At 43.0% G+C, this 25943-nt stretch overlaps 1 protein-coding gene across 6 annotated transcripts in view; it reads right to left on the bottom strand.

Annotated features, from left to right (window-relative positions):
- Nucleotides 1-25943, bottom strand: part of TMEM117 (transmembrane protein 117) — a 430756-nt gene that overhangs the window by 190911 nt on the left and 213902 nt on the right. For all 6 annotated transcript variants that reach the window (XM_090042374.1, XM_090042375.1, XM_090042373.1 and 3 more), the window contains one exon: nt 21172-21271. In XM_090042374.1, the coding sequence (XP_089898500.1) occupies nt 21172-21271 (100 nt within the window). The remainder of the gene's footprint in view (nt 1-21171; nt 21272-25943) is intronic.

The following is a 25943-nucleotide window of genomic DNA, read 5'->3' as shown; positions in this document are numbered from 1 at the left end:
AATAATACCTGCATAAACAAGTCTCTTGGAAAAATGTGAATATTAGATAGTAAAAAGATGCAGCCTGTCATAAACATTTCTTAGGATAAAATTAATTGAATAGGTTGAAACCTTAACACTTTCCTCATCACACTATCAAACCATCACAATTAAACCTGGGCCACTCTTCTTGGCTGTGATATTTAAATCAGGTAATTGCTTCCTGACTTCCAAAAGACAGACATCATTTGGTAGAAGCAATATGACTGACTATAAACTATAGGATAACAGATGACCTGGAGAGAATACAAATACATAATTCACTCAAGGGATTGTAATACTGACATCATAAACTACAAGAACATTGCTTGAATAGTTTATAAACAGCAGCAAAGCCCCAAGAGCAAAATCAGAAGTACATTCTCTCTGAACTCATCCAATGTTTTATATAGAGTAGCCTGTAAACTTTTCAACACTTAAAGTTTGGAAACTTTTAAAAACATAATAAATAATTTAACTTCTTCCTCTTTTGGCACTGGACTTATGACCCAATCCTGATACCTTGTTCTGGACGGACCCAAACCCTCAGATGGTCACAACTACTTCCATTTGCTAATAGGCAAATGTTATTGATATACAGTGACAGCAGATAAGAGTAATGCAAGCAAATCAAATAAAATACACCCCCCTTCCTACTTATCTACTAGTTCCACAGAGGGATGGTACATTTATCTAGTACACAAGTGCCATTCTACTTCTTTGCTTGAATATCAGATGTCAGCAATATTGGAGGTTGAGGGCCAATGCCTACCCCCTCTGACCAGGTGGGTTAGACAGGCCAGTGTGCACCTTCTGCCCATGGTGGTCTCAGGATCCCCCTCTGCTGCTCTGAAAACCCCTCCTTTTGCATTCTTTCTCCCCCTGTTGACTCTTCATTTCTGAGTACCATTGATTGGTTTCCCTGTGATCATCATGCTGCCCATGTTCTGTTCTGTCAACATATCCCTTTATTCCCACAAACCCATCATATGCATGCATTTTAATTTGGTCACTTGGTGTGACAGGCCCTCACCCTGCAACCTAGTGTGGACCATACCTGAGCCTACTCACCTGCTACAACTTTGTTGTTCCTGGAATATCTGGGGTGTTGCTCAATGGTTCCTATACGGGCTCAGGAATGCCCTCCTTGGTGCGTCTTCTGTGGGGCTCCTCCTCCCCTACACCCCATGCCTTTCTGCTCACGTGTTACTGTAAATCTAGGCAGTGCCTTGATATAGTTTCAGGTTGTTTCTCATACAATTTGACAGAACAAAGGTGCCAAAGCGTTCTCCCCATGGTTCTGCCTCTCTCCAAGAAAAATGCCAACACAAGAAGAACTTAACCTAAAAGAGCTTGATTGGAGTGGTGGGCAGGGCACCATTGTCCCCATAATGAGTGGCTTAATCTTGTGTGCAGGGTATTGAGTGTCTGTCTCCTGATCCTTCATCCCTTTAGAGCTATTTTGCTTTTTTTCCATGGGCCGTTCCTGGATGGCTACTAGGCCAAATGTACCAGGACCCCAGGGTGCTCCCTGCTGGGCTTATTTGGGGCTGAATATCATGGCTGTCCCCAACTGGCGCGCTTCAGGTGCATGGCCACACTGTGGGAATGCATGAGATTTATTGGGCATCCCTCCAGGGCTCACCCTTGTCAGATGCCTGCAGGTCCTGCTGGGCTGCACTCTTCCATCCCCACCTGACTTTTAATTCTCCAGGAGGTCCTTTCACCATGATGGTGAGCAAGCTTGTCGGCATGCCAGGCCATCCATGAGTGGGGTCAAGAGGGTTGATGTTTTCCCTGGGCCTCAATCTTCTGTGGGCTGATGGGCTTCTCTGGCTTGGTCTGGGTTGTTCTCTCTCAGTGTGTGTAGCTGGTTCCCAGTCGGCTGTTGGAGCTTCACTCATGTTTTTCTCAGCTGCATCCTGTCTGGGGTGTTTGTGGTCTACTTTCCTGACTGCCTCCTGGCTGAGGCATCCAGATGTCCTGCCTTCCCACTGACCTCTGGGCCAGTTTTAAACACATGGCCTCTTGGCCCCACACCAATATGAAGTGGGCCCTCTGGCCATGGAGTGCTAGCTGCTCCATTTCTGGCCCAGCCACCTGAGCTGCAGCACCAAGTTAAGCTGGGCAGGTGTCTGTTACATGGGTGTCTTAACTTGGGTATCCCCGGCTTCCAAATTTGGTCAGACTACTAAAACTAGAAATCTCAGGGGCTTTGCAACTGGTCACTGTGACCCAATGCCAATTCTATGCAACCTTATTTTTGTTATGGGTTTTCAGGGCATGTTTTCAGTTTCTCAGCCTGTTTGTCTGCTATTTTTGGACGCAGTACGTACATCTAAACATGCACTTTAATGTGCATTAGTCTCTTTTAATGGCATTAAAGCATCGTGTAAAAAACTGTGTTTACTTAATGCCCATTAAAATAGGCTAATGTGCACTAAGTGTCACATACAAAGCATGCTCTTTAGTTAATGCATAATAAGCCACACCAATGCACATTTTTCTAGTATCTCACAATGAAGGGCACCTATACATGAGCAGCAAGGCTTTAACTGCAGAGCACTGGAGCAGACTCATGCTCCAGCAGACTGATTCTAGTGTCTCATGTATCAGCATTCCCATACTTAAAAATGGCAGTGGGGTTGCTTTAACTAAAACTTGTTCAATGAGTTTTAGAGGCCACCCGCTGTCATTTTTAAGTGCTGATACACAAGATGCTCTGGGCACTTTAATAATTAGAGTGGCTCTTGGAGCTACTTTAATTAAAGTGCCCACCCGTCCCCCACTCCTGGAGCACATGTATGAATGCCCAGAGATACTAGATGTAATGCAGATTAACTAAAGCACACTAATGCATGCATAGATGCACCAAGGGTCTGCTAAAAGGCTGAAAACATAACACTTTTTCACTTTTTCAAAACAGACCTTTAGAAACCAATTAACCTTTGCTGTCGCCCTGGACCATTGCTCTAATATAATAGTTACTCTACCTAAAAGCCAGTTCCTAAAACCAAATTTCTCGATATCATTTTCTAGCCATCACCTCTAGTAACCACAATTGAATTGTACCAGATATGGGGTCCATGTTTAAAGTGGGTAAAAGAGGAGTTGTCACTATATGCATCAAGAAAAGGAGGAAGGAATTCCTCTGCTTTCAGCTTAGCCCCATTAATTCCACCCTGCTTTGGCCTCATCTGCACCTATTTCAGTTAAGTGTGTGTGTGGGGGGGGGGTGTTGGGTTTTTTTCTATTGTAATAGTTGTATTGGCACAATCCCAGTATGGATGCATTTGTACCAGTTAAAAAATGCTTATATTGATACAACCTCTTCCTACAAAAATAACTCATACTAAACAATAGGAGCCCTTTTCTACTGGTATAACTGTTTTTATATACCAGGAAGAGAGAGGTAGTTAGCTGTGTTAGTCTCAAGTCAGGCAGAAGGCAGACCTGGATGACACCTCATAGACTATTTCATTTAGAGAGGCATGATCCTTTTGTAGGCTATAGTTTATTTCATCAGATGCTATTTCATCATAGCATTTGACAGAGTAGGCTGTAGCATGTAAAACTAATGCTCTTCTGAATGAGTTAGTTTAGGGCTGTCCAACTGGCAACCTGTGAGGGGTTATGTTGCAGCCCCTGGGCTCCTGCTGGGTCATGACTCACCCCATTGCTCTGCCTGCAACAGCAGCCAGAGTCTCCAGGCTCTCTTTCCTTCTCTAGCATAGAATTCCTGCTCCTGCCCAAAGGGCAAGACAGGGATGAACAATGCAGGAACTGGAGGGTGAGGCAACTGCTCCCCACTGTATTTCTACACGGTGATGTTACTCCTTTATTTTTATAAAGGCTATGATAGATGACAAGTGATTACATTTGGTCTGTTAACATTATATTTCTGAAACTATTTAAATAAAAGCAAAGCTCATCTGATTTGCTTTAAAACTACTTCATATATTTACTAAACTTCATTATATTTTATCATTTAAAATATTATACTGAGCCATGGTATTTATTTGAAGCTAATCTGAATTTTCTCTGATATATACCATATTCAAGAAAACTACAATCAATATATTTCAGCTAGTAGCTATACACTGCCTTGAAATTTTCTATGTATTTTCCCACAACCTAATGAATCATCATGTGAAGTAGTGGGGATACAGTTAGAGTGAACAAAAAGATCACAGTGGTCAAACTGCTTGATAGTGTAACTCCATTAATGTCAATAGACTTACACCTAGGATGTTTTTGGCCCATTGTTCTTTGTAATTTGTCCTAATAGCTTTGTGAAATTACTCCTCAGCCCTGGAACTGATGAGTGCATAAACATTGTCATGCCCCTGCTGTGCACTTGTCAATCTCCCATCCTCTACCGGGCTCATGTCATTCTTTTGGGCTGTTCTGATGAAAATCCCCTGAAAATGTATTCAATAGTTTACATTTTGTTGACACTTTTTACACAGCTGTTGCCACTAAACTGCTCAGGAGCCCAGCAGACAGCAGAGATGCTTCTATCAAGATAGACTCATCCTTTTGTTGAAAGCTATCTCCTCAGCAAGATCAGAACAAACTGCAGACCCAATCAGACCCCGCGTATGTCTGCCTTCTGAATCATCTTTACCACCAACAACAGTGAATCTCCAGGCATAAATATAAGTGAATTAAAGCTCAAAAATTCAGCCACTATATATAATTATTACTGTGTATACATATAAGCAATAAAATAGGTCAATGCCAAAGAGACAAAAAGCGTTCAAAAAGCTTCAAGTGTTTACAGTGGAAACAAATCATAAAAGCCAAACAGAATAAATACAGTGTGATGGGCAGTCATTATACCTTAAATTTTTCAAGGACTAGGTGAAGTTTTTAGTCCTTCAAAGGGGCAGCTCAATCAAGCTGGAAATATATTAAGTGGTGGTTTATTTTAGATTTGTGGAAGCAAATAGAACTAGAATGAGCAAAAATAAAAAAGTAAGGGGAAATCTGGCAGAGTCTCAGACACAGAAGACAGAGCAGTATGTGTGGAGATGTGTGCAGGAAAGTAAACAGGCATGCAGACAGAGGCAGGTTTAAAGAGGAGGATTTTACCTAATATGTAGAATGTATGGCAGCCAAGTCTTAAATCCATGGATAGGGATACAGAGATAGGTCTGGCAAAAGATAGATATCCTGGCAGCTGTATTTTGAACTAGATGAGAGAGGAAAGGATACAGGTGGGGTAAACCACAGATAAATGGGTTGCAGTACCTGCAGCAACAGATTATGACAGCATGGACTACAGTCCTGGATAGTGTACCTCAGGGGTCAACCTCCAGTGCTTAGTGACTGCAGTAAAGAGCTAGGTACAATATCCACAAGATGCACAGTGTGTCTCAATATCCACACATGCAGTGTGTCTCAGTTCATGCTATATTGTCAGGTAAAGGGAATTCTGTGATGCTGGTATTAAGTCATACTTTTAGTACCACAGTGCCTAGGAATCCTAATCACAGTGATGGGTTTACCAGCTTATTGGGCCTGATCTTCAGCTCCTACTCTATTCTACTTTTTGTGCTTTTCTTATGGGGCAAAGAAATTGTACAGCTAATCTAATAAAGGAGCAAGGATTGTGCTGGCATAGTGGGCTCCTTAAGCAATGTGATGCCAATTGTAGCTGTCTGTTACTTGCTCCTGGCCCTCCTATTCTTGCAGATATCCTGAAGCATGTCAGAAAGGAGTGAGTATAGCCACGATGTGCTGTGCTCTGGTGATCTTTGCTCAGTGTAAGACCAAGCTTCTGCAATGTGTTCTGTTTCCTTTAACAGAGCAGTATCTCTGTATTAAAGGTTGGCATTTGTAGTTCCACTTCTGCAATTTTCTCTCATCTAGAGAAACCATTGATGCTGCCCAGGGGACCTTAACAGTTCCAAGAGCACCTCGCCATAAGGGTGGTACTTGACTGGCTGTTTGTGAAGCAGTCACGGTGCAGTGAATCTTGGGCATCTGATAACCCTACTCTTGTTCGTTTTGAACTATAAGGGTGGTTTCCATGGTGATATTTTTTAAAAACCTTAGTTGGGGTAGGGGGTACTCGCTTAAACAGAGATTTGTCTAAAGAAAGGTAAGGGAACTTGCACTTGACGGTGATTTTCTTCGATTTCACTCACTTTTGCAGGGCTACCTAGGCATAACATTGGCACAAGGCAGTGGAAGCATAAACCTAGAATTCTGCACAGTAGACATGGAATGGCATTCACAGCAATAGGCATGGCAGGAGGTCATGCATGCTGGGTCAAGGAAAAGGTGGGTGTAATCCCTGGAGAAAGTACTAGTTCACAGTATTTTTCAAGGATCGTGAGGAACTATATACATCGTTTCAATCCTTGGCAGAAGTACACTTTATAGTGCAGCTCCACCTTCCTGCATTTATGTTTCCTCTGTTCCCTATCCAAGTGCTTTGACATGGCATTTGGTTACAAATTTTTCCCCAAAATATTTTTTTTAGTATCTTTACAGAAAAAGCACATTATTTGGACACATTGGGGTGCTCCCATCAATGGAAAACCAAGTGTGTCAGAGATGTGAGGCAGATACCATTATGTAGCAAATATAGAACTGGGAATTAGGAGATGTGGATTCTGTTCTTAGCTCTACCATAAACTTCTTGTGTAACGAAGGACAGACTATTTAGTTACCCTTTGCCTCAGTTTCACTATTTGAAAAAAGGGCAAAAATGATATCACTATCTCTCAGCTACTATAAAGCGTAATTCTTCTCTGATGCCTGTGAAATTCAAAACCAGTGTAGGAGGCAGAGATTTCTTTTGTGATTTGCAAAGGTGTAGTGCTGTAAGAAACAGCAAAAATAGCTTTTTAATGGAGGTTTTTTAAGGTACTTACAAAAATTAATGTGAATCTTGACAGTCTTTCTATCCATTTAAATAAGCACTTGAAATTCCTTTTTCAAGGAATGTAAAACAACAATAAAAGGAACAAAGACAAGATTAGATTAATTCTATCCACATGTTATTAAATACAATGCTACAGTGAGGCTTGGTATTAATTGATTCATTCTTTTGTTTTACTGTCTGCATTTTTAGGAAAACAATAGTGTATTTAAGTTCCAAAGGCCAATTTCATTTTGGATGTTACTACCATAGTCAACAGAATTACGCTAAGATTAAATGTGGCATCTAGAAGTTAACAGCTATCTATTTTAAGTTAAGCATCCATATGAACACCATGAGTCTCTACCATTTGTTCAGCAGAGCACACAGGCCCTGAACTAGTGCCCAAAATCTTATCCCCTGGTGAGGGGTTGGCTTCAATGGCAACTGAAACAATTAATATAAGCATAAGTCTCACTGTTCACAGGGTTTCTCTATCATAGAGCCAGATTCCCATTTTCTTATTCTGTATATTCAGTGTGGAATTAACAAGTTGCACCTGCCACAAGTCACCTGACTTTCATCAGCTTGATGTAGGGTTTAAACTTCTGATAACAGGGGAACCCTTGTACCCTGTTACAGCCCACCCCACCCATATAACATAGAATGGAAAAATTAGACACGCACTTGGGATGGACTCAACCATGCACCTTAGTGCTTTCCTAAATCAGGACCAATGGCAATATACAGCAGCTTTATTGTCATGTCAGATGCCCTTCTTAAGGTACAGGAGCTGCTGGTTGATGACCTGTTTTTTGTCTGATTTCAATTTGATTTTATGTCTACTTTGCAAAACTCTACATAGGCTTATTTCACAGGATACGTTATTGAATAAAAGCACAATTTCCATGGGTTCTATAATACTCTGGATACTTGAATGCAATCCTTCTAACTTTGCAGATGAGCAAAGTGCCAGGGAGAAATTATGGCTTTAATGAATTCAATAGGAGTTTTGCAGTTGATTTTGGAACAACGATTTCATCCTCAATAGGTAAGATGAAGAGGCTAATGAGAGGGGGTGTAAACTTTTGTGCAGTTGGGTGGAAGAAAGGAGGACTTTCAATAACAAATGTACTTCCAGAATTTTCTTCTAACCTTAATTTATGTAGTTGTACAGAGTCAACCTGCCTCATTATAGTACATTTTAAGATCAAAATAAAGTGTGAGAAAGATAATTTATCAGTTTTAAATGCATAGTTTCCACCAAATAAGAGCACTGATTTGAACAGACCATCTTGTTAGTCAAGAGGGATGTGATGGTGCTTTATCAGTACTTACAGCATCCTGATTTCCTCTTCTCCCTTCTCAGAGTTTCAGACAGTTCATTTTACAAACCCTGAAGGAATGTGGGATTAAAGAAAAACTTTGCTGTGTGCCACTGCCATCTGCTGATAATCTCTCTCTTTGAAAGATGCAAAAGGTCTTATTTTGTCATACATTTATTCCATTGAAGTTCTTTGGTTCAATTTGCATGGTCAGTTGAATCCTTCTGTTATGATAATATCAGCCTTGCAGCTTCAGGTCTGTTATATGCTTTCTCATTATGCATCTTGGCAGATTTGTTGAGGGTGCTGGTGATGGCTTCGGCTCTGGTTCAAGCAAGTAAGTGATCCTTTATTTTTGACAGTCAGTGCAAAACGTCTGTGCTCACTTCAAATCAGCCTTTAGTCAAACAGCTGCTCTAGATAGGGTGTACCCACGTCAGAAATTTTAATGGACGCTAAAACTTGTACATACCTATCTGTATCCAAAGCATTTCAGTAAGAACATGTTATTTCCAGAGTTTACCTCTGCATCCCCTCAAGACACCCAATCATTCACACTACTTGTAAGAACTGCCAGACAGTTACCGTAGTTTCATTATTATGCATACTTTTTCATAGTAAATATTTTTGGTATAAAATTTAATTTAAAAATTACAATATAAAGTATCCAAATTACAATATAAAGTATCCAAAATAAAGTATTGCTATAAGGACAAACAGTTGATTAAATGAAAGCTTGAAAAGAATATAATCAACTACCATAAACTAGCACATGTATTTCTTCTTCCATAATGACCCAAAGTTTGAAAGAGTAAAAAGCTCAAAAGCCCCAGTTCACAGTATTAGGGAAATAAAAGTAATATTGAAAAGATAGAGTCTAGGAATGAAAGCACACATTGATTTATTTGCTATGTTTCCCTACCCCATCTAGATATTCTTCACATATGCACATACATACATGTGAAGAAGGGAAAAACCTCGAAAGAGATCTTCCTCATCATTAACATAGAGATACAACAGATCTGATCATACATTCACTGGTGTCAAGAGGAGTTTTGCCACTGACTTTGGTGGGTGCAGGTTCAGGCATAAGATGACTATGTACACAATCATGTGACAGTCAAATACACATTTAAGTTCTACCTCTGCTACAGAACATGCACTTCCTTTGGTGCCCCATAATCCAGGCATAATTTTTTGCTATCCATTTCCTCCCTAATACACTTACTGTATATAAAATTCTTTCAAATCCAATCCAAATTCTAGATTGGATTTGAGACTCTGGGGAAGTGGATGTTCCAATACCAAAGGATTCAGAACTCTTGGAAGAGGTGATATCTTTTATTAGATCAACTAGATATTTGCAAACAAATTATTTTATTTATTTTTATTGATTTATTTTATTTATTTGCAAGCTTTCAGGCACTACACCCTTTGTCAGGCATAGGAGAGAGCACAAATTGTAAAAGTTCTCCTAGACAGAAATAAAAATTCATATTTCACAGGAGAGTTGTTTTGTTTCCTTTTGCCTCTAGATCAGTATGGCTACAACCTGGATACCTGCTCCATTACAAAGAATTCTGGTCACTAGCCCTCCTGCTCACCTTGTCTTCTGAGAGAGCTTGAGAAAGATAGAGCCATATCTTTCACACCCACATTATCTGGCAAACAGAATGTTTCAACACTTCTCATTAAGACTCATCCATCCTGATCCATATTTAGAAAATCTCAGAACCAGCTGACTTTAGGATATTATGGGTGTGAAACTCTACGACTGTTATGACCACCAATAAAGTGCACAGATAGGTCTAAGATAAAGATAATCAAATATTAAGATTCAGGTCAGAAGGAAATTGCTATAAACTCCAGAAATAGCTTATAATATTGTTGAGATGCACTGTGGAGAAGATTAGACTTCCATGGGAACATCTATTTGATCACTGCAGAAGGCAGGACACTAGGGAAAATAGTAGTCTGCTCTGCTAAGGTGATTCCTGGGTTATTGTGAAAAATACTTATACAAAAACTTACTATGATGAACAAATTTCATGACAACAAGCTACATCCTAGAATCAGGATAAAGCAGCATCTATAAGGGCAATATGTACATGTTCTCTTTGATCATCTGGATAACAGGAAAACAGACATTAAAACAGGTCTCTTACCAGCTTTTGCTCCAACAATCAAGAAAAGCTGACTTCATTTCCATTTTGCCTAGGTAAGTTACATAACTATATGGCCCCTCTTTATTTTTAGCATTTTCTGGTCTTGTACTACTGGATAGTTAAGAGGAGATTAAGTCCTCTTGCAGCCCAATAAAATGTTGGTGTATTAAGTTTCTGATCTTTTATAGCTGACTGCAGCTTCTAAATAGGTACGTATAGCTAGAGAACACCAGGAATTACAGTAATTGGGAAACCCCTCAGAAACTGGATTTAGCTTTGAAAAAAGGTAAAAGAAAAGAAAAGAAAAATATGCAGGACAAAAAGGGCACTCAACACTGTTCTTGCTCCTATGAATGGGAAGAATTTTGTTGCTTCCAATGAGGTCATTAGTCATATCCATGAGCAGCGTTGCTAAGTGAGTTTAGCAACATATTTCATCCATTCCATTCTTTCCATTTCATGCTTCACAGTCTAATTTCATTTCCACCTCTGAAGTGCAGCAGTGTTACTGTATTTCAGATGCCACTGCAAATTCAATTACAGTTTTATTCTGTCATTTGATATGCCAGTGGAAGGGAAACAATCAAAAAGATTGACATTGATCATAATCTGAATTGTCATGCCCAATTCTTGACAGAATAATGAGTTAGAGATGATGTCAGTCACTCCAGGGTCCAGGACTCCCCAAACTGCCTTCGAATGTGCAGCAAAATGGTGGCTCTTCCACAGTTTGTGAATAAAACAATATATAGTACTATGCAGAACAAATTCCTTTCCTTTACTTCCCATACTGTGGACACACAGATTACTCTCTCTAATGCGCGCGCGCGCACACACACGCACACACACACACACACACACACACACAATTTAGAAGGAGCAGTTGCAGCTGTTCAAATCTTGCTTCTAGGTAACAAAGACATGGTGAGGAATTTTACATTCCAACTGAAATGCAATGCATTAAAAATCTTTTTTTGGCATTCAGCCCTGTAGTAAAAGAGATTTCACTTTCATTCACTCCACTGTTTTGATTTCTGTCCATTTGAGCTGTATTAGGTTTTACTACAGGCTATATTCAGGAACCTAACAGTTTTTTCCAGAATCAGGCAGAAAACTTTCTTTGCTCAATTTGTTTTAATAAATCATAACAAAACATAACATGTGAAACAACATAAAAACAAAAAGTAGAAATAAACCTAATTTTAGCCTGTTGTCTATGAAACTCATTCATCTAGGAAGCTGAGAGAGATATACCTGACTGAGAACAAACAAGGATTAAAATTTGTCTTAATAAGCCCAAGAGAAGTACTGTGAAAAACATTTTAACAATTTGTGTTCCTATGTTCTGGAAATAAATGCAGTATTTCAGAATCACAATGGAAACAAAGCAAGTACAAGTAAGTATCTTAAAATAATGTAAAAAAACCCAAAACAAGTGCTTACAAACAGAACATGCCAAATTATTTTAAAAATGAATTCACTGTAAAATTAAGTAATACATTCTTCTTGTGACAGATAAAGTAGAAGAAAAGGAGTCTTACAATTACTGGAGACAGATCAAAAAGCTAAATCAGGGGACTGGTTTATTAAAACACACATTACTTCAGAGTACATAATACTCAGCAGTTACTGCTAATCAAATTCCTATATCCAAAAAATTTTGTTATTTGATTGAATAGTGAGGCCTTTAATCCTCATTATGTTGGCATATAATGATACACCTTTGGCAGTCATGGCAGAAGATTCTTGAAGACTGGAAAGAGCACTTTCAGCTCTGCCCATGCCAAGAAGTAAGTCAGCTGCAGCCTACATGGTGCAGAAAGTAGAGCTCCCTGGTTAGGCAGAAGATGCTGGACAGCTCCCTGTGGGCATACAACAGGAGGTGCTGGTTGTGGCTGCAGGACTGAGTACAGACAGTCAAAAAGCTCAAGGCTCAATCGATTCAGGTTAGTCTAAGCTGCGTAGATTGAACCAATAAACAAGTGAACAGACTTTCACTTTTGATTCTGGGAATATAGCCACATGCCTACAATGGCCCAGACCAGAAGTTGCGGGGGAGCAGGGGCTGCTAGAGCACACCTCCCTGCTTTGCTTAAGTAGATAGCTTGGGCCAAGGTTAGCCTGTCCACCCCTGTAAGGGACAGCATGTGGGGAAAGTGCAAAACATCCTGGGATGCTGGGGGACTGTGAGTTAATTTGAATCTGGAGGGGATCTGGGACCGAAGTTCAATAAACTGATTTAACCTAAATCAATTAAGTCTGATAGTACATCCATCCAGGTTTACCTTAAACCAGTTTTGGCCATTTTGATTTACATGCACTGAAATTCTGTTGTGTTACATATTTGAACCAGTTTCTAATCATTTATACTGGTTTATGCATAATTTCTTTCCCTAGCCCAGAAGACAAGACCTGAAACACCTAGGCCTGGTTGAGGAAGGCTACGTATAGCACTAAAGACTATGGAGAGCTTTCTGTAATGATAAACACTAGAGGCAAAGAAGGCTTATTACTAGGGAAGCCACAGATCTGGAGGTCAGTGGCTAAAAAGGCCTGAATTGACAAAGTACAGTAAGCCTGGTGAGTAGAATCACGAATGTTGAACAGTAGAAAGAGGACCCTAGGGCTGATTTATGCTGTATGAGAGGAGGGAGGAATAGCAGGCAATAACTTGTAACCAGGTAGAGCCCTAGACAGGGACCAGGAGATTGAGGTATACCTGGTTCCCTGTACCAAACCCCACCCAACATGAGAGACATTTCAGGACTGCCTTGCAGCAAGGTGAGATTTTGGGAAAATGAATGATGAATGGTGCAAAACCAAGGGACAAGGACTGCTGCAACTTCATACTCCAAAGGGACAAAGCAGTTAAACTGAAAGACCTGTGAAGGAATAGTTAGGGTGGTAGTGGGCCAGGAAATGAGTGAAGGCTTGCAGCTTTTGAAGAGACAATTTATGGAGAGTTGCCATAGACTAGATGGGTGGGAGCATAGGTGACTGGTAAGGGAGGCATGGGGGGACAGGGGGAAGGAGGCACGTGCACCCCCTGAGATTGGCTCCTGAAAGTGGGGCAGTTTTTTTGGTATGTGGGCTGGTGGCATATTGTGGAGAGGGGTGCACTAAACCATGGCACAGAAGTATAGGAGTGGATATGGAACTTTTGGCCCACCTCTAGGCCTGTCCACAAATTGTGCCCTCCCAGACTCAGGAGGCACCAGTCACCCCTGGGTGGAAGCATCCACCTTCTGAGCTCTGACAGTATATTGTCACTTGTGGGATACATGAGGATCCATGTCATATTGGAACAAGAGTGAGAACCTGCAAGGTGGCCACACCACATATTGTTTGGGAGGAAATCAAAATGGGTCCCCAGCAACAGGGGATTTTCTGACTTGTTGAGACTGTTTCTAGAAATCTATGGGTCAGGCAACTCAGAGCAGAAGCTGTGCCAATCTTTCAAAAGGTGCAGTATAAACTTGCCTTCCCCCCCACAGGACAACTTCAGAGGACATCAAGACATGGCAGACGAATAAAAGTGGGATATGAGAAGCATTAAGGGACTTCAAGGGCACCCCTCATAGGCCGCAGATAGAAAACATACACAAAAAACCCAAAAAAATGCTGCTGGGGAGGGCAACCTGTTACATTGTTGCATTGGCCGGGAAGTTTCCTATGGTAGTGTGTACCCTGAAACGATGGTTTGCCTGAATTAAAGAAAGAAGACTTGGGTCCAAAGAGAAGGCAAGAAAGCCAGGGCAAATCCTAGCTTCGGATTTAGGGGCACAACAACAGGTACTGTGACTCCTGTGTAAAGTAGTCCAAGGTCTGCAGGAACGAACAGAAAGACAACAGGTGTTGTTAGAAAGGATGATGAGAGGCATACAAACATGATGAGCACCCCAGGAGGGTGTTTGTGGTTATGGTGCCAGGGTTCATTCTGAGCCAGGAGAGGAACAGCCTGCACTAGCAGTGGATGTCAGGCTTGAAGGACAGAAGATATGTGCTATGTTGGATTTGGGCTCATCACACACAATAGTGCAGAGAGATGTGTTACCCAGAACAGAAAGGTAAGTTGCAGATCAGATAATTATTGCTAGTGCGGGGAGACCCAAAGACATGACAGAGTGTGGGTTAGTCTGCAAGTGGGCAAGAATACACACTAGTCGGAGTAGCTGAGCCCTTACCCTAACAATGATGCTGGGATGTGACTGGCCAGAGCTATTGATGGTAATAGCCCAGGAGAAAAAGAAAGAGGAGGCTGTGACACATAGTTTGAGATGGGTGAGAAAAACTAGAGGGTCCCCACAGCACTACCCCATTTGGACTAGGGGGAAAACCTCTGAAGAAGAGTCAGAGACAGGAGAAGGCCCAGCTGAAGGCCACTGGAAGCAGGAAAAAGAGGACGTAAGACAGTAAGGTCCAAGGCGGTATTTGAGGATGATCTTATGACTGAGGTATTCGCTGGTAAGGATGAATGACCTCCATCAGATGAAGTAGAACAGGAGGTGGGAGGATGAGCACTTCCGATTGGAACAGAGATGAGAGGAAGGGTTTCGGTATGCATTTCAGGAACATCTAGCTCAGCAAAATGGGGAGGTGCTATGACCAGAACAGATGAAGGCAACTCCACAATTCGAGGTGAGGAACGATCTCCTGTATAGAGTCAAGGGTGGAAAACCTGGAAGAGAAGAAGTAGTACAATTGCTGGTACCTCGGTGATACTGAAGGGCTCTACTGTAAGTAGCTCATGAACTCCCTATGGGCAGACATTTGGAGGCAGACAAGACAGAAGCTCTCATTCGGTAAAGGTTTTTTTGGCTGGGGTTAATATGAGAAGTAGCAAAGTACTGTGCAGCTTGTCCTGTGTGCCAAAAGTAAACCCTAGTCATCCTCCAAGAGCTCTGTTAGTACCACTGCCCTTGGTGGAAGTTCCCATTGAGTGTGTGGCAATGGATATTGTGGGGCCACTGCCAAGAAGCAGTGCTGGGCACCAATTTATTTTGGTCCTCCTGGACTATGCAGTGAGGTATCCGGAGGTTGTGCCTATGCAGACAGTGTCCTCCCCAAAGGTGGCAGAGGAGTTAAAATATTCTCCTGAGTGGAGCTCCCTAAAAACTTTAGGAATGAACTTTACATCTCACATGTTTGAGGGAGTGAGTAAAACCCGGGAATTAAACCCTTAAAGACCACGGTATATCATCCCCAAACTGACGGGCTAGTGGAGCATTTTAACCCGACTTTGAAACAGATGTTGAATAAGTTCATGATAGAGAGCCCACAGTAATGGGATCAGCTGTTACTGACCTTATTATTCGCAGTAAGAGAGGCATGCCAAGCCTGAATAGGGTTCTCCCCTTCAAACTATTATATGGACAGCAACCAAGAGGAATCTTTGATTGGATTAAGGAAAGTTGGGAAGAACAACAAAGTAAAGACCAGAACCTGGTTCAATATGGGACTGAGAAAATGTCTGGAGCTGGCACGAAGAGAAGCTTTAGGAAATCTTAGGGAGGCTCAAGGGCGACAAACAACCTATTACGATAGAGGGGCTTGAGAAAGGAAGTTTGAGTTTGGAGACTGTGTATTGGTTCTCGTACCTGACCAGGAGAGTAAGTTACTAGCATGATGGCAGGGACCTTATAAAATCATACACCAAGTAGGGCCTGTAGATTATAAAGTACATCAGCCAGACAGGCAGAGGAAAAAACAAGTATACCGAACAAACAAACAAACAAACAAGTGAGGGCTTTCTTGGGACTGGCAAATTATGATAGAAAATTTGTACCTTACTTTGCAGACTTAGTGGTGCTTTTGACCGAGATGGTAAGGGCTGGAGCCCCAAACAAAGTGAGATGGACACCAGAGGCAGAAAGAGCATTCCAAGAGATGAAGGATACACTTTGTACACAGCCACTGCTATATATACCAGATTTCAATAAACCGTTTTTGTTACAGACAGATGCACACTATTGGTGTGGTGTTGGTCCAAATGGAGGTCCAATAGTGTATATAAGTAGAAAGTTGCACCCACCTGAAATGAATTATGCTACAATAGAGAAAGAATGGTTGGTGATCAAATGGGCCATAGAAATACTCCAGTATTATTTGTTAGGATGGAAGTTCACGTTAATCATGGACCATGCCCCACATGGACCACAGAGTGAAATCCTCTGTGGCTGTAATAGGGGTGTTGTCCATGGGATGGACAGGTGACTGAGATGTGGGTCCTGTCTAGGGCATCAATTCGCTGGGGGAATCCCAGTGCACAAAGCCCTGCCACCACCACCAAGGGGTTGTGGACACAGACCACAGTGTGACCCAGCATGTCTGGAGGGCCCTGCACACCTCCAGGATGGCCTCCCCAGTGGTGAACTTTCCCATACCAAACAGGTGTCTGACATACTGGAGGCTGGTGGGCATGGCCAGCTCCAGCAGCATAAGGGCCAGCTGGGTGTCAGTGGGGAGGGACAGGTCCATGCCGGTGTCCTGCCACTCAAAGTGGGGCTGAAGCTTCTGGAGCAGGTCCCAGAAGATGGCCCGGGTTATGTGGAAGCCATCCAGCCTCTCGTTACCCCAGGTATGCTGGACTTGGTACAGCCACCAGTGCTGGCTGGTGTGGCAGGCCCAGAGGTGGTGGGGCTGGAGGCTCAGGAGGGTGACAGCAGCCCCAGCAGTGGCATCCTGAAGCCCCTCATCAGTGTCCCTGGCAGCAGCAGCTGTGCAGTGGCAGTGATGGCCCTGGGACAGCATGCTGCAGCCAGGCAGATGCTTGCTAGATGTGGGGGAGCTGGGTGTGGCAAGACAGTGGTAGGCTAGGCAGCAGTTGGCATGGTGAGCCAGCAGGGCAATCGCGGTGGCCAGCAGAAGTATGGGGCACTGGTCATCACTGCCAGGGGCAGGGGCTGGAGCAGCCGTAGCACAGGGAGGCAGAGTGGCTGAGGAGAAAGCTGCTGCCCCTGTGCTTGGCATGTTGCTCCTGAGCAAGGAAGAGGCTGGCCAGAGAGCAGAGAGTGGAGCTGGCTTTTAAAGAGGTCTGCTAGATGTTAGCAGCTGCAGCTGGAGCCTAGTGTTCACCTCGGTGGCTGCAGGGGCCTGTTGCCAGGCTGCAGGGAACCAGGAGCAAATCTGTTCCCCAATCTCCTCATGTGTAGACACCTACCCAAAAACACTTACTCTGGCTTAACTTACACCACAGTGAATTTGGGGCAGTGTAAATGCACAGGTAGACACACACATTGTTAGTTATTGTAAATGTCTATTACACTGTAAAATGTAATAGTTGCAGTAAATTTGAATCACCAACAAAACTGGAAGTTTTCTTATTTTTTTTCTTTACATAGTTCTGCCAAGGTTGGAATATTTCACAGAATAAAACATGCCCAAAAATCACTTTTGTCATTCCAATATATCTTCAACACTGGGTGCATCTACATGTGATTCTACATCACCATACCTACACGCTATGGCAAGAAAGCGGCAGCAGGCACAAATTGTGATGCTGCAGCTATGTTGCCAAAGCAACACGCTCCCTCAGTATAGTGTGTTGCTACAGCGACATAGCGGCTAAAAATAACTATGTGCTGCCGGCACGGCACAGTATGGTCTGTTACTGTGCCATCATTTAGTACTTCCAAAAGAGTTAACAGCATGATGCAACATTTGGGCATATGTAAAATGATTTACTATAGCTGCCAACATGGACACAGACATTGATGGTCACTAAGATAATACAATGGTATAATTTTTTAAAATTCTGGGATCTTTTTTGTCCCCACAAACACTAGAGCACAAGGAAAGCTTTGAACTTAGAAGTACGTTTGCTGCTCTCTCCTGACTCCATGCCTCAGTTTGCCACCTGATGACACAGCTGCTGATGTTTCTTTGATTCCACTGTTCGTAAAGCACTATCATGACTGTAAACTGTTCCTTCTACTTTGCAATAGCAGCTTCACAGGAGATAAGACCTAACAGCAGCAAGCTCACAGACATCTTTTGACATGAGGCTTTGCACATGTGAATTCAGATATCTGAAAGGGTTCATAAGAATTTGCTCATTCCATAAAATTGGACACTTCATAATTTCTACACTGACAATTGTTGTTCACAGTTTAAACAGTTAAAATACCAGAGAGAACCAATCTGTAAGGGTTTAGATATTAGCTCCATGCAATAATATATCTCTTTTACAAAACAGATATTTTGCTGCCTCTAAAATCAAATGGCCTTTTTAACAGAAATCAGTAGAAACCTGAAGTGAAGTTGCAAAATGTTTTCCTTTTCATGTTACATTTCCCCCACCTTGATCTTGCTTCAAATTCACTGTTTTAGAAGGTAAAGAAGATTAGAACAATTTAAAGTGCATAACTCACTTGCTTTTATTTGGTTGGTAATGAGGGGTGTGGGTGGGAAGAGAGAAAGAGAGGTGTATATAGAAAAGGGACCTATAACTCAAATGCTCTCTGAACCCTGTCATTTGTGTAACAGTCCAGACATTTAACTGTTTTACACAATGACTTATGTGACAGTACATACAGTTACATGTTTCTTGGTGACACTTGCTGGGGAGGCAATGGACAAAAAAGATCTAAAAAATTGGAACACTGCCTAATGTACTGTGACCAATATCTAATCTGCCATTTGAATCCTAAGCCACAACCCTTCTCAGTTCAGTTTTGAACATGCATCATCTGTCTTTGTATAGCTACATAAAGCTATAGAAGCACTCAAAAGAAGGCCCATGCTAATGAGATTTAGATGCAGCTATGAATTTTATTACTGGCTTCTTAGAAAGGTACATTAAATGTCAACGTCAGTCCACAGATAAGCTCTGCAATGCTCTTATTCTAAGTCTGTTCAGATGAATAATTTGTTGTGTGCTTGGTTTTCATGGCCACCATTTCGTAGAGTGCAATTTGTCTTGGACAAACCACTGACGCTGAACAATATGCTGAAGAACCTTGATGCTGTTTTTCTTTTCACAGCTGTTATGGAATATGCTTCAAATACATGGATGGTGGAAGATGAACAGGGAGAAAGTCAAGGTATGGGCACATAAACAAGTTACCTCAAGGCATGAAAGGGTGTGAGTTACACCAGCTACTCCATGATAACTGTTCATGTGCTTGCTTTTACCTGGGGTAAATGCAAGGTAACTTATTATTATTGTCCCCAAGGCTCTACAGCAACATGATTCAGATAAGCATGCAGCACAGCTCTTCAGGGTACCTGTTATTCAGCCAGGTGATTAGACTGGCTGACAGCAGAGATAGTTCAGGGTTAAATCTAAATCCAAAGTGGATTGCTATTTTACTCTTTTTATACTTTAAAAGTACACATAAAGCCTGCATCATTGCTCACACATGATCAATCACACTTGGTTCAATACACCTTACAATTTGCTGATAAATTAATTTTTTTTAATAACATTGTTACATTTCTTCCCGGATATGTACCAGGCTTTGATTGTACATACTTTTCTTATCTATTATGGGAGGTTGTACAGATCCTTACATCCCAAGGGGCTTGATGAGATTCCAAATGTTCTAATGCACTCGAGTGCAGGGCTTGTCAACCAGGGGGGCACGTGTACCCCCGGGGGTACTTGGAAAGGTGCTAGGGGCTGGTGGGGGCAGGAAGAGGGGCAGCGGCTCCCCTCTGCAGGCTGCACAGTAGCCAGCCAGATGCGCAGCAGGGGGAGCTAGCATGCAGCAGCTGTCACCGCCATCCACCACCATGTGTCGCTGCATGCAAGCCTCCCACTTCATGTCCGGCTACCACCCCTTCTCCCCGCTCTGCACTGAGCCACTACCATCAGAAGGGGTATACTCCTTAAAGGTTGAAAACCCCTGCTCTAGTGCTTTCCAAAGAACTTTAGACTTACAGAATTTAACTCTCACTGCTCTTGGCCTGTCTTATGGCCTACACTTATTCAATGAAATTGAAGGTACTCTGCTGGGAAGTAAATGTGGTTTCAACCCCCTTAAACTGAGTAGAGCTTACTGAGAAAAAGATACTGAGTTTAGAAAAAGTAACCAGTAGCTTACTGGGTCCTCCTGGTTCCCCTTCCCCATGGTAGAAGCACTTTGTCATATCTCTGATTGAGAAACAAGAGTTCAGACACACTTTTGTGATTAGTATTACCTGTTGGCAACTCCCTACTTAGTACTTACGTGTTCTGGCAATACAATGCACATTCAGAGCATGAGAGAACTATCTGCTTCCATGGATTGAATAGAACTGTTCTTCTGGAGTGAGATGCTTTGCTTTTGGATTTAGGTTTTAGCAGTTAATTTTTTTAAACCTAAATTTGAGGCCATTTTAATTGATAGTCCCACTTTGAAAGGGCTTTTCTCAAGTCAACTTGGGACTATGACTTACATTTTTGACCGGTTCTGACTAGTTTGACTGGCTCTCTTTCTTTTTCTTCTCCAGAATCAGCTCACTCAGTCTATTCTTTTTCTTTTTTCTCCTTTTCTCTAGATATGGAGATTGTCTCATTATCTTTTGATTCCATAAAAGTATGTTGCCATGTTGCTGTTTCATAGCAAAGAAAGGGGCCATTTCTGCTTCCACAAAAGCCAATGGAAAAACTCCTACTGACATCACAAGAGCAATTCATCTGGATTCCTAACTTGTTGCCATATTCTGCCATTTTTCAATATTGCATCTGCTGCCTCTCCACTTGCTTGAGTGGAAACACTGATGTTACCTAAAGGCATTCAAGCTTAATTTTTTCCTTTGAAAACAACAAGCATATTGGTCTACTTTTAAAATATAGTATTACAATTCTTACCATCCATGCTGTGACAAAATCTCCCATCCAAGTTCCCACTGCTGCTACCTTCATAAAACTTTCATTCCTGATGCCCATGAAGTCTGTTATAATATATGCTCTGTGAAAACAAAACATAGGTTGAAGGTTACATACCTTCATTTAATGGACTTACAGTTTGCTTTAGTGAGAAAGATAGGATTAACTGTGAAAGTGTCAAGCTTTTGTACAATCACATGTTCTGTCAGATTTAAAGTCTCGATGGAGCACTAAACCTACAATGGTCAATTCCAATCAGAAATGGAAAAGTGAATCTAACTGTATAACCATTTCTCCTTTTTTCCTTCCGTTCTTTCTTTCTCTCTCTCTTTCTTGTTTCTCTCTTTTCCTTGTTTTGTAACTAAAATAGTGACAAGCTTCTGGATAATATAACTAAAGTTTTAAACTTTTCATCTCTCCTTAAGCTAAAAAAATAGTATTTGAATAATTGGAGTTCTCAAATAAAATAAGACCTTGAGCCACTCTACAAAAATAGTTGAACTACTTGATTTTTGACTTCACGAATCATGCTATCCATTTCTTGTAATACAATAGCACAAAGGCTGCCTCATATTCTTGTTAGATTTCAGAATCGTCATGGACATGCTTTACTTAAAAGCCAAAGGAAATATATATTTATACATATTGGACTATCTTTAGACAGAACTTGAGAGCTGAAAATGCAAACAAGCAAAAAACTCCACCACCCAACCCTACTCATTCTGCTCAAATACTGGACCAAAATAACTTGCCATTTTGCTTAAATAGTGGAGAAGACAGAGTTTCTGACATCATATCACAATCTGCCATTCATGTAAAGCTCTATACAGTGGGAAAAGCCAGGAAGCACGTATTCCCATGCTAAATTACAATGTGCTTTCTTGAGCACAGCATGCTGTCTGATCGCTTCCATTATTAATAGGTTTTTTGTTAATTTTTAAAGAAAAGATTATTCTCATTAATTCCTATAAACACCAACAGTAAATCACAGTGACTATTACACTGTATCTTTTCAAGTAAATATGTACTTACAGGGTTTTTGAGACATAGCTTATACAAATGTAATTCATGTTCGGGGATGTGGATGGCTAACCAAATTGACTGCAACAATTTCTTGGGAAATTGCATAATCTGTTATGCAAATGTTAAGGATCTAAACACATATTATGTACAAAGTCCTGTAGTATCCAGGGGTGGAATTCTATTTCTCTTTGCACATCTAAGTGGCAGTTCTTGAGTCTAGCAAGTCGCATTTTGGTACTTATGCACAGGTAGCGATTCTGTTGCCTGTTACCCTGCACAGTGCACACATACATAATTACATACACGTATATCTGAGTGCAAGTCCCATAAAGGAGGAGGAAGGCAATGCCCATGTTTTAGGCCTAATAGCTAGCTGATCTGAACACTTGAGCAGGAAGATTAAGACCTGGGTTCTAGTGCACCACCTCCTTCCTGTGGCCCCCTACCCCAGTTAGAGGGGGGATTGAATTTGTGTACTGTTTTTTCCAGTAAGAAGCTTTAACAACCATGTAAGAAGTAAGGCATTATCTGAGTCCTCTGCATGTTTTTGGAAACTGAGTTGCTTCCCTTTGTATTTAATAGTCATTTAAAAAATGAATGAAAGGCAGTGGAATGGAGAAGTTTTGCCTTCATTGGGCATGTCTACAGAAGTTGCTTTACTGCGCCTTAGCCTAATTTACTCGGCAGTATGGGTGCATGTCTACATGTGTGCACCCTCACTGTGCAGTTAAAGGGGCTAATAGCAACTACATTTGATACCTGCAAGTAACAGGTATCAGATTTAGATGCAATTAGTTAAAGCACAGCAATGCATGTGTAGATGCGACCCAGCACTAACCTTAGTGCCAGTTCTTCTTAGCCACTGGGGGGTGCACCCTGAGCCCAGCCCCAGGGCTCTCTGGCGGCCCCTAGCTGCAGGCTATAAAAGGGGCTGCAGGCTCTGTGTGCTGCCCTGGACAGGACCCAGGCTGCCTCTGCCAGTCTTGTCCCCTAGTCAGAGCTGCTGCTTGGCCACAGGTGAGTACTGTAGAGGGCTACAGCCTGCTGCACCCCCTGCCCAGCCCAGATCTCCCCAGGGCTGCTGCCTGGTTGTATCTGGCAGCAGGCCCAACACTTGCTCCTTGCTGCTGCTCACTCCCAGCAGTGTCTCCTGTCTTTGCAGGCAGGTGGAGGATGTTGCTTAGGAGATCACCCAGGAGGAGGTGCAGGACCAGGTCCAGCAGGGGCACTGGGCACGGATGAAGGCCCTAGAGTATGTAAGGGCCTCTGGCAGCAGGTGGCTCTCCAGGTCCAGGCAATAGAGGCTGCAGATGTTGACCGCTGGACCCTGGATACTCTCCTGGACCTGGCAGTTGTGTCCATGCCCCCCACTGCCTGGCCCCTGTCCATCACCCAGCAAGGCCCCTGAGTCCTGCCCATCACCCCGCAGCAGGCCTCTGCCTGGCCCTGGGAAGAGGTCCTCCGGCGCCTCCTGCCCACTGGAGCCCCAGGCCTGCCCTGTGTCCCCAGCTAGGCATGGCACCACAAAGGGACTCAGGCAGGCAGAAGGGGAGACTCATGGATATTTAAGGACACTATTTGGAATCACCCATGGATGAGCCTGCTGTCTGCCATGTTCACTGCACCTTCCCAGCCCCGCAGGGGGACTGGCCAAGACCAGGGTGCTGGGACCTCGTCCCTGGGCTCTGCCTCTTAGGTGCCCCATCCCACAGCCCCCCAGTCCAGGCCTCAGACAGAGCCTGAGACTATTGTAAATAGTTTTCACTTGGGAAGAGGGTTTTTTTTTGTTGGTGGGTGGGGAGGGTGGTAGAGGAGCTCTGTGTTGGGGGGGAGGTGTAAGGGGCTCTGTTGTGAGGGGGAAAGGAAGGTGCTCAGTGTTTTGGGGAGGGAAGGGAGAGGGGTGAGGAATGAGTGAGTGTTGTGAGGGGAATAAAGCTTTTTCTTTCAACCATGTGCCTGGCCTCAGAGTGGTGCTAGGGGTGGGGAGGGGGTAGGAGGTGTGTGTTGTTAGGGAAAGCAGGCTGGAATGGGGAGAGCATTAGCTTAATGCACAGTAAATTTAGACACTACTAACTGCGCATGTAGATGCAACCATTGACAGCAAGGCCCCAAGCTAGAATACAGGTCTCATTCTCTTCTAGGGTAACAGCAGCTATGTCACCAAACCACACATACTCTAGCTTGCTTACATGTTTCTTCCTGGCTCCACAGATCTTCTAGGGCTGTATGAAGCTTTGGTCCCTGGTTCAATTCGGTGGAGATTCGGCCTGATTCGGTGGCCAAATCTCTGAATCAAATCAGATGACGCTTTAATCTCTCCAAATTGAATTGAAACCCTCCAAATCAACTTGGAGAGATTCGGAAAGATTCAGCAATTTGGACATAGACACAGCTTTAAATGTTTTTTCTACATACCTGTAGGTAGTAGGCAGCTCATGAATGCTGCAATGCTGGGGCGCATGCAGTGTCCCACAGAAATGCAGGGGGGTCCCCAGCTTGCTTGGCAGCAGACCCAGAAGTAGACCAGAAGCACTTCCAGTCCACTTCCGGGTCTGCTGGAGAGCATGCAGAGGGCCCCTCCACACTGCCCCTGGCTCAGCAACTGGTGCTTCCTGGGTCTGGGGGGGGTACCCGGGGTGTCCCTGAGGATGGTCACCAAGCCAGGGAGGTGTGAGGGGGCCCCCCTGTGCACTCCCTGGTGAACCCGGAAGCATGTGGGGACCCCCCCCATGCTCCTGTGGGACACTCCATCAGCCCCAACATCACAGCGTTCACAAGCCACCTGGTATCTTGAGGTATGCAGAAAAAACATTTAAAGTTGTGTCTATGTCCGAATCACTGATTCTCTGCATCAGCATCAAATCTTCAGATGTAGATTCAGTCAAATAGTCAGGGACAGTGATCAGAATCAATGAATTGAATCACTGTCCCTGAATTGGGCGAAATCTGAATCTAATAGGGCCCACTTTGCACACCCCTAATATCTTCCCATCTTGGCTACCTAGGGGACCAGCTTCAAAAGGCATGCTGAAGAATGATCTAGATACTGTCTGACCTGTGGTATGATGGTTAGCATTCTGTCCTGGGAAGCTGGAGATACAGGTTCATTAAGTGGGGTCTAGAACAGGGGTCTTTTCTTCCTGGGTCAGTGCCCTAACCACTTGGGCTAGATACAACCATTTGTGGAGGTTAGAGGGAGGTTAGACTGCATTAAAAATTCCTCCCAGTCTAACTTAGCTTGCCTAGGTATGGACCTTGCATTAGTTAGGCAGATCTATGTGTGAACTATACAGAAGTTCAGGACAGTTAGATTGGTCTAAAAATGGCTGACCTGATCTAAGTTAACCTCATGTCTGAGGTACACCTAACTTAGATCAGGTCAGCTATTTTTAGACCAGTTGAATTGTCCTGAACTTCTGTATAGTTCCTAGCACAGGCACAGGGTTGCCCCAGCCACTGGCTCCAGCCCCAGGACTGAGCTCTTCCTACCTCCTCCCTAGCACTGGGGAGCCCCCTGCTCCTCCTGCAGACCAGCCAGTTCCCCCTGCCCTCCCCCACTCAAGCCCATAACTCCCCCATCCTGCAAGTCAGTCCCAGTGCCAGGTGCTGAGCAAGTAAGGTGGGGTGGCAGAGGGGCAGCCAAGGTGGGGGGGATGGTTTACTGGGGGTGATGTTTTTCATCTGGGGGAGGTTAGGGGACTAAAAATAGCCCCTGATCCTGGGGGGTGGGG

This window comes from Crocodylus siamensis, chromosome 4 (assembly GCF_052110815.1).
Source record: "Crocodylus siamensis isolate JL-2025a chromosome 4, ASM5211081v1, whole genome shotgun sequence".
Classification (NCBI taxonomy): domain Eukaryota; kingdom Metazoa; phylum Chordata; order Crocodylia; family Crocodylidae; genus Crocodylus; species Crocodylus siamensis.
This window is presented reverse-complemented; position numbering and strand designations above follow the sequence as displayed.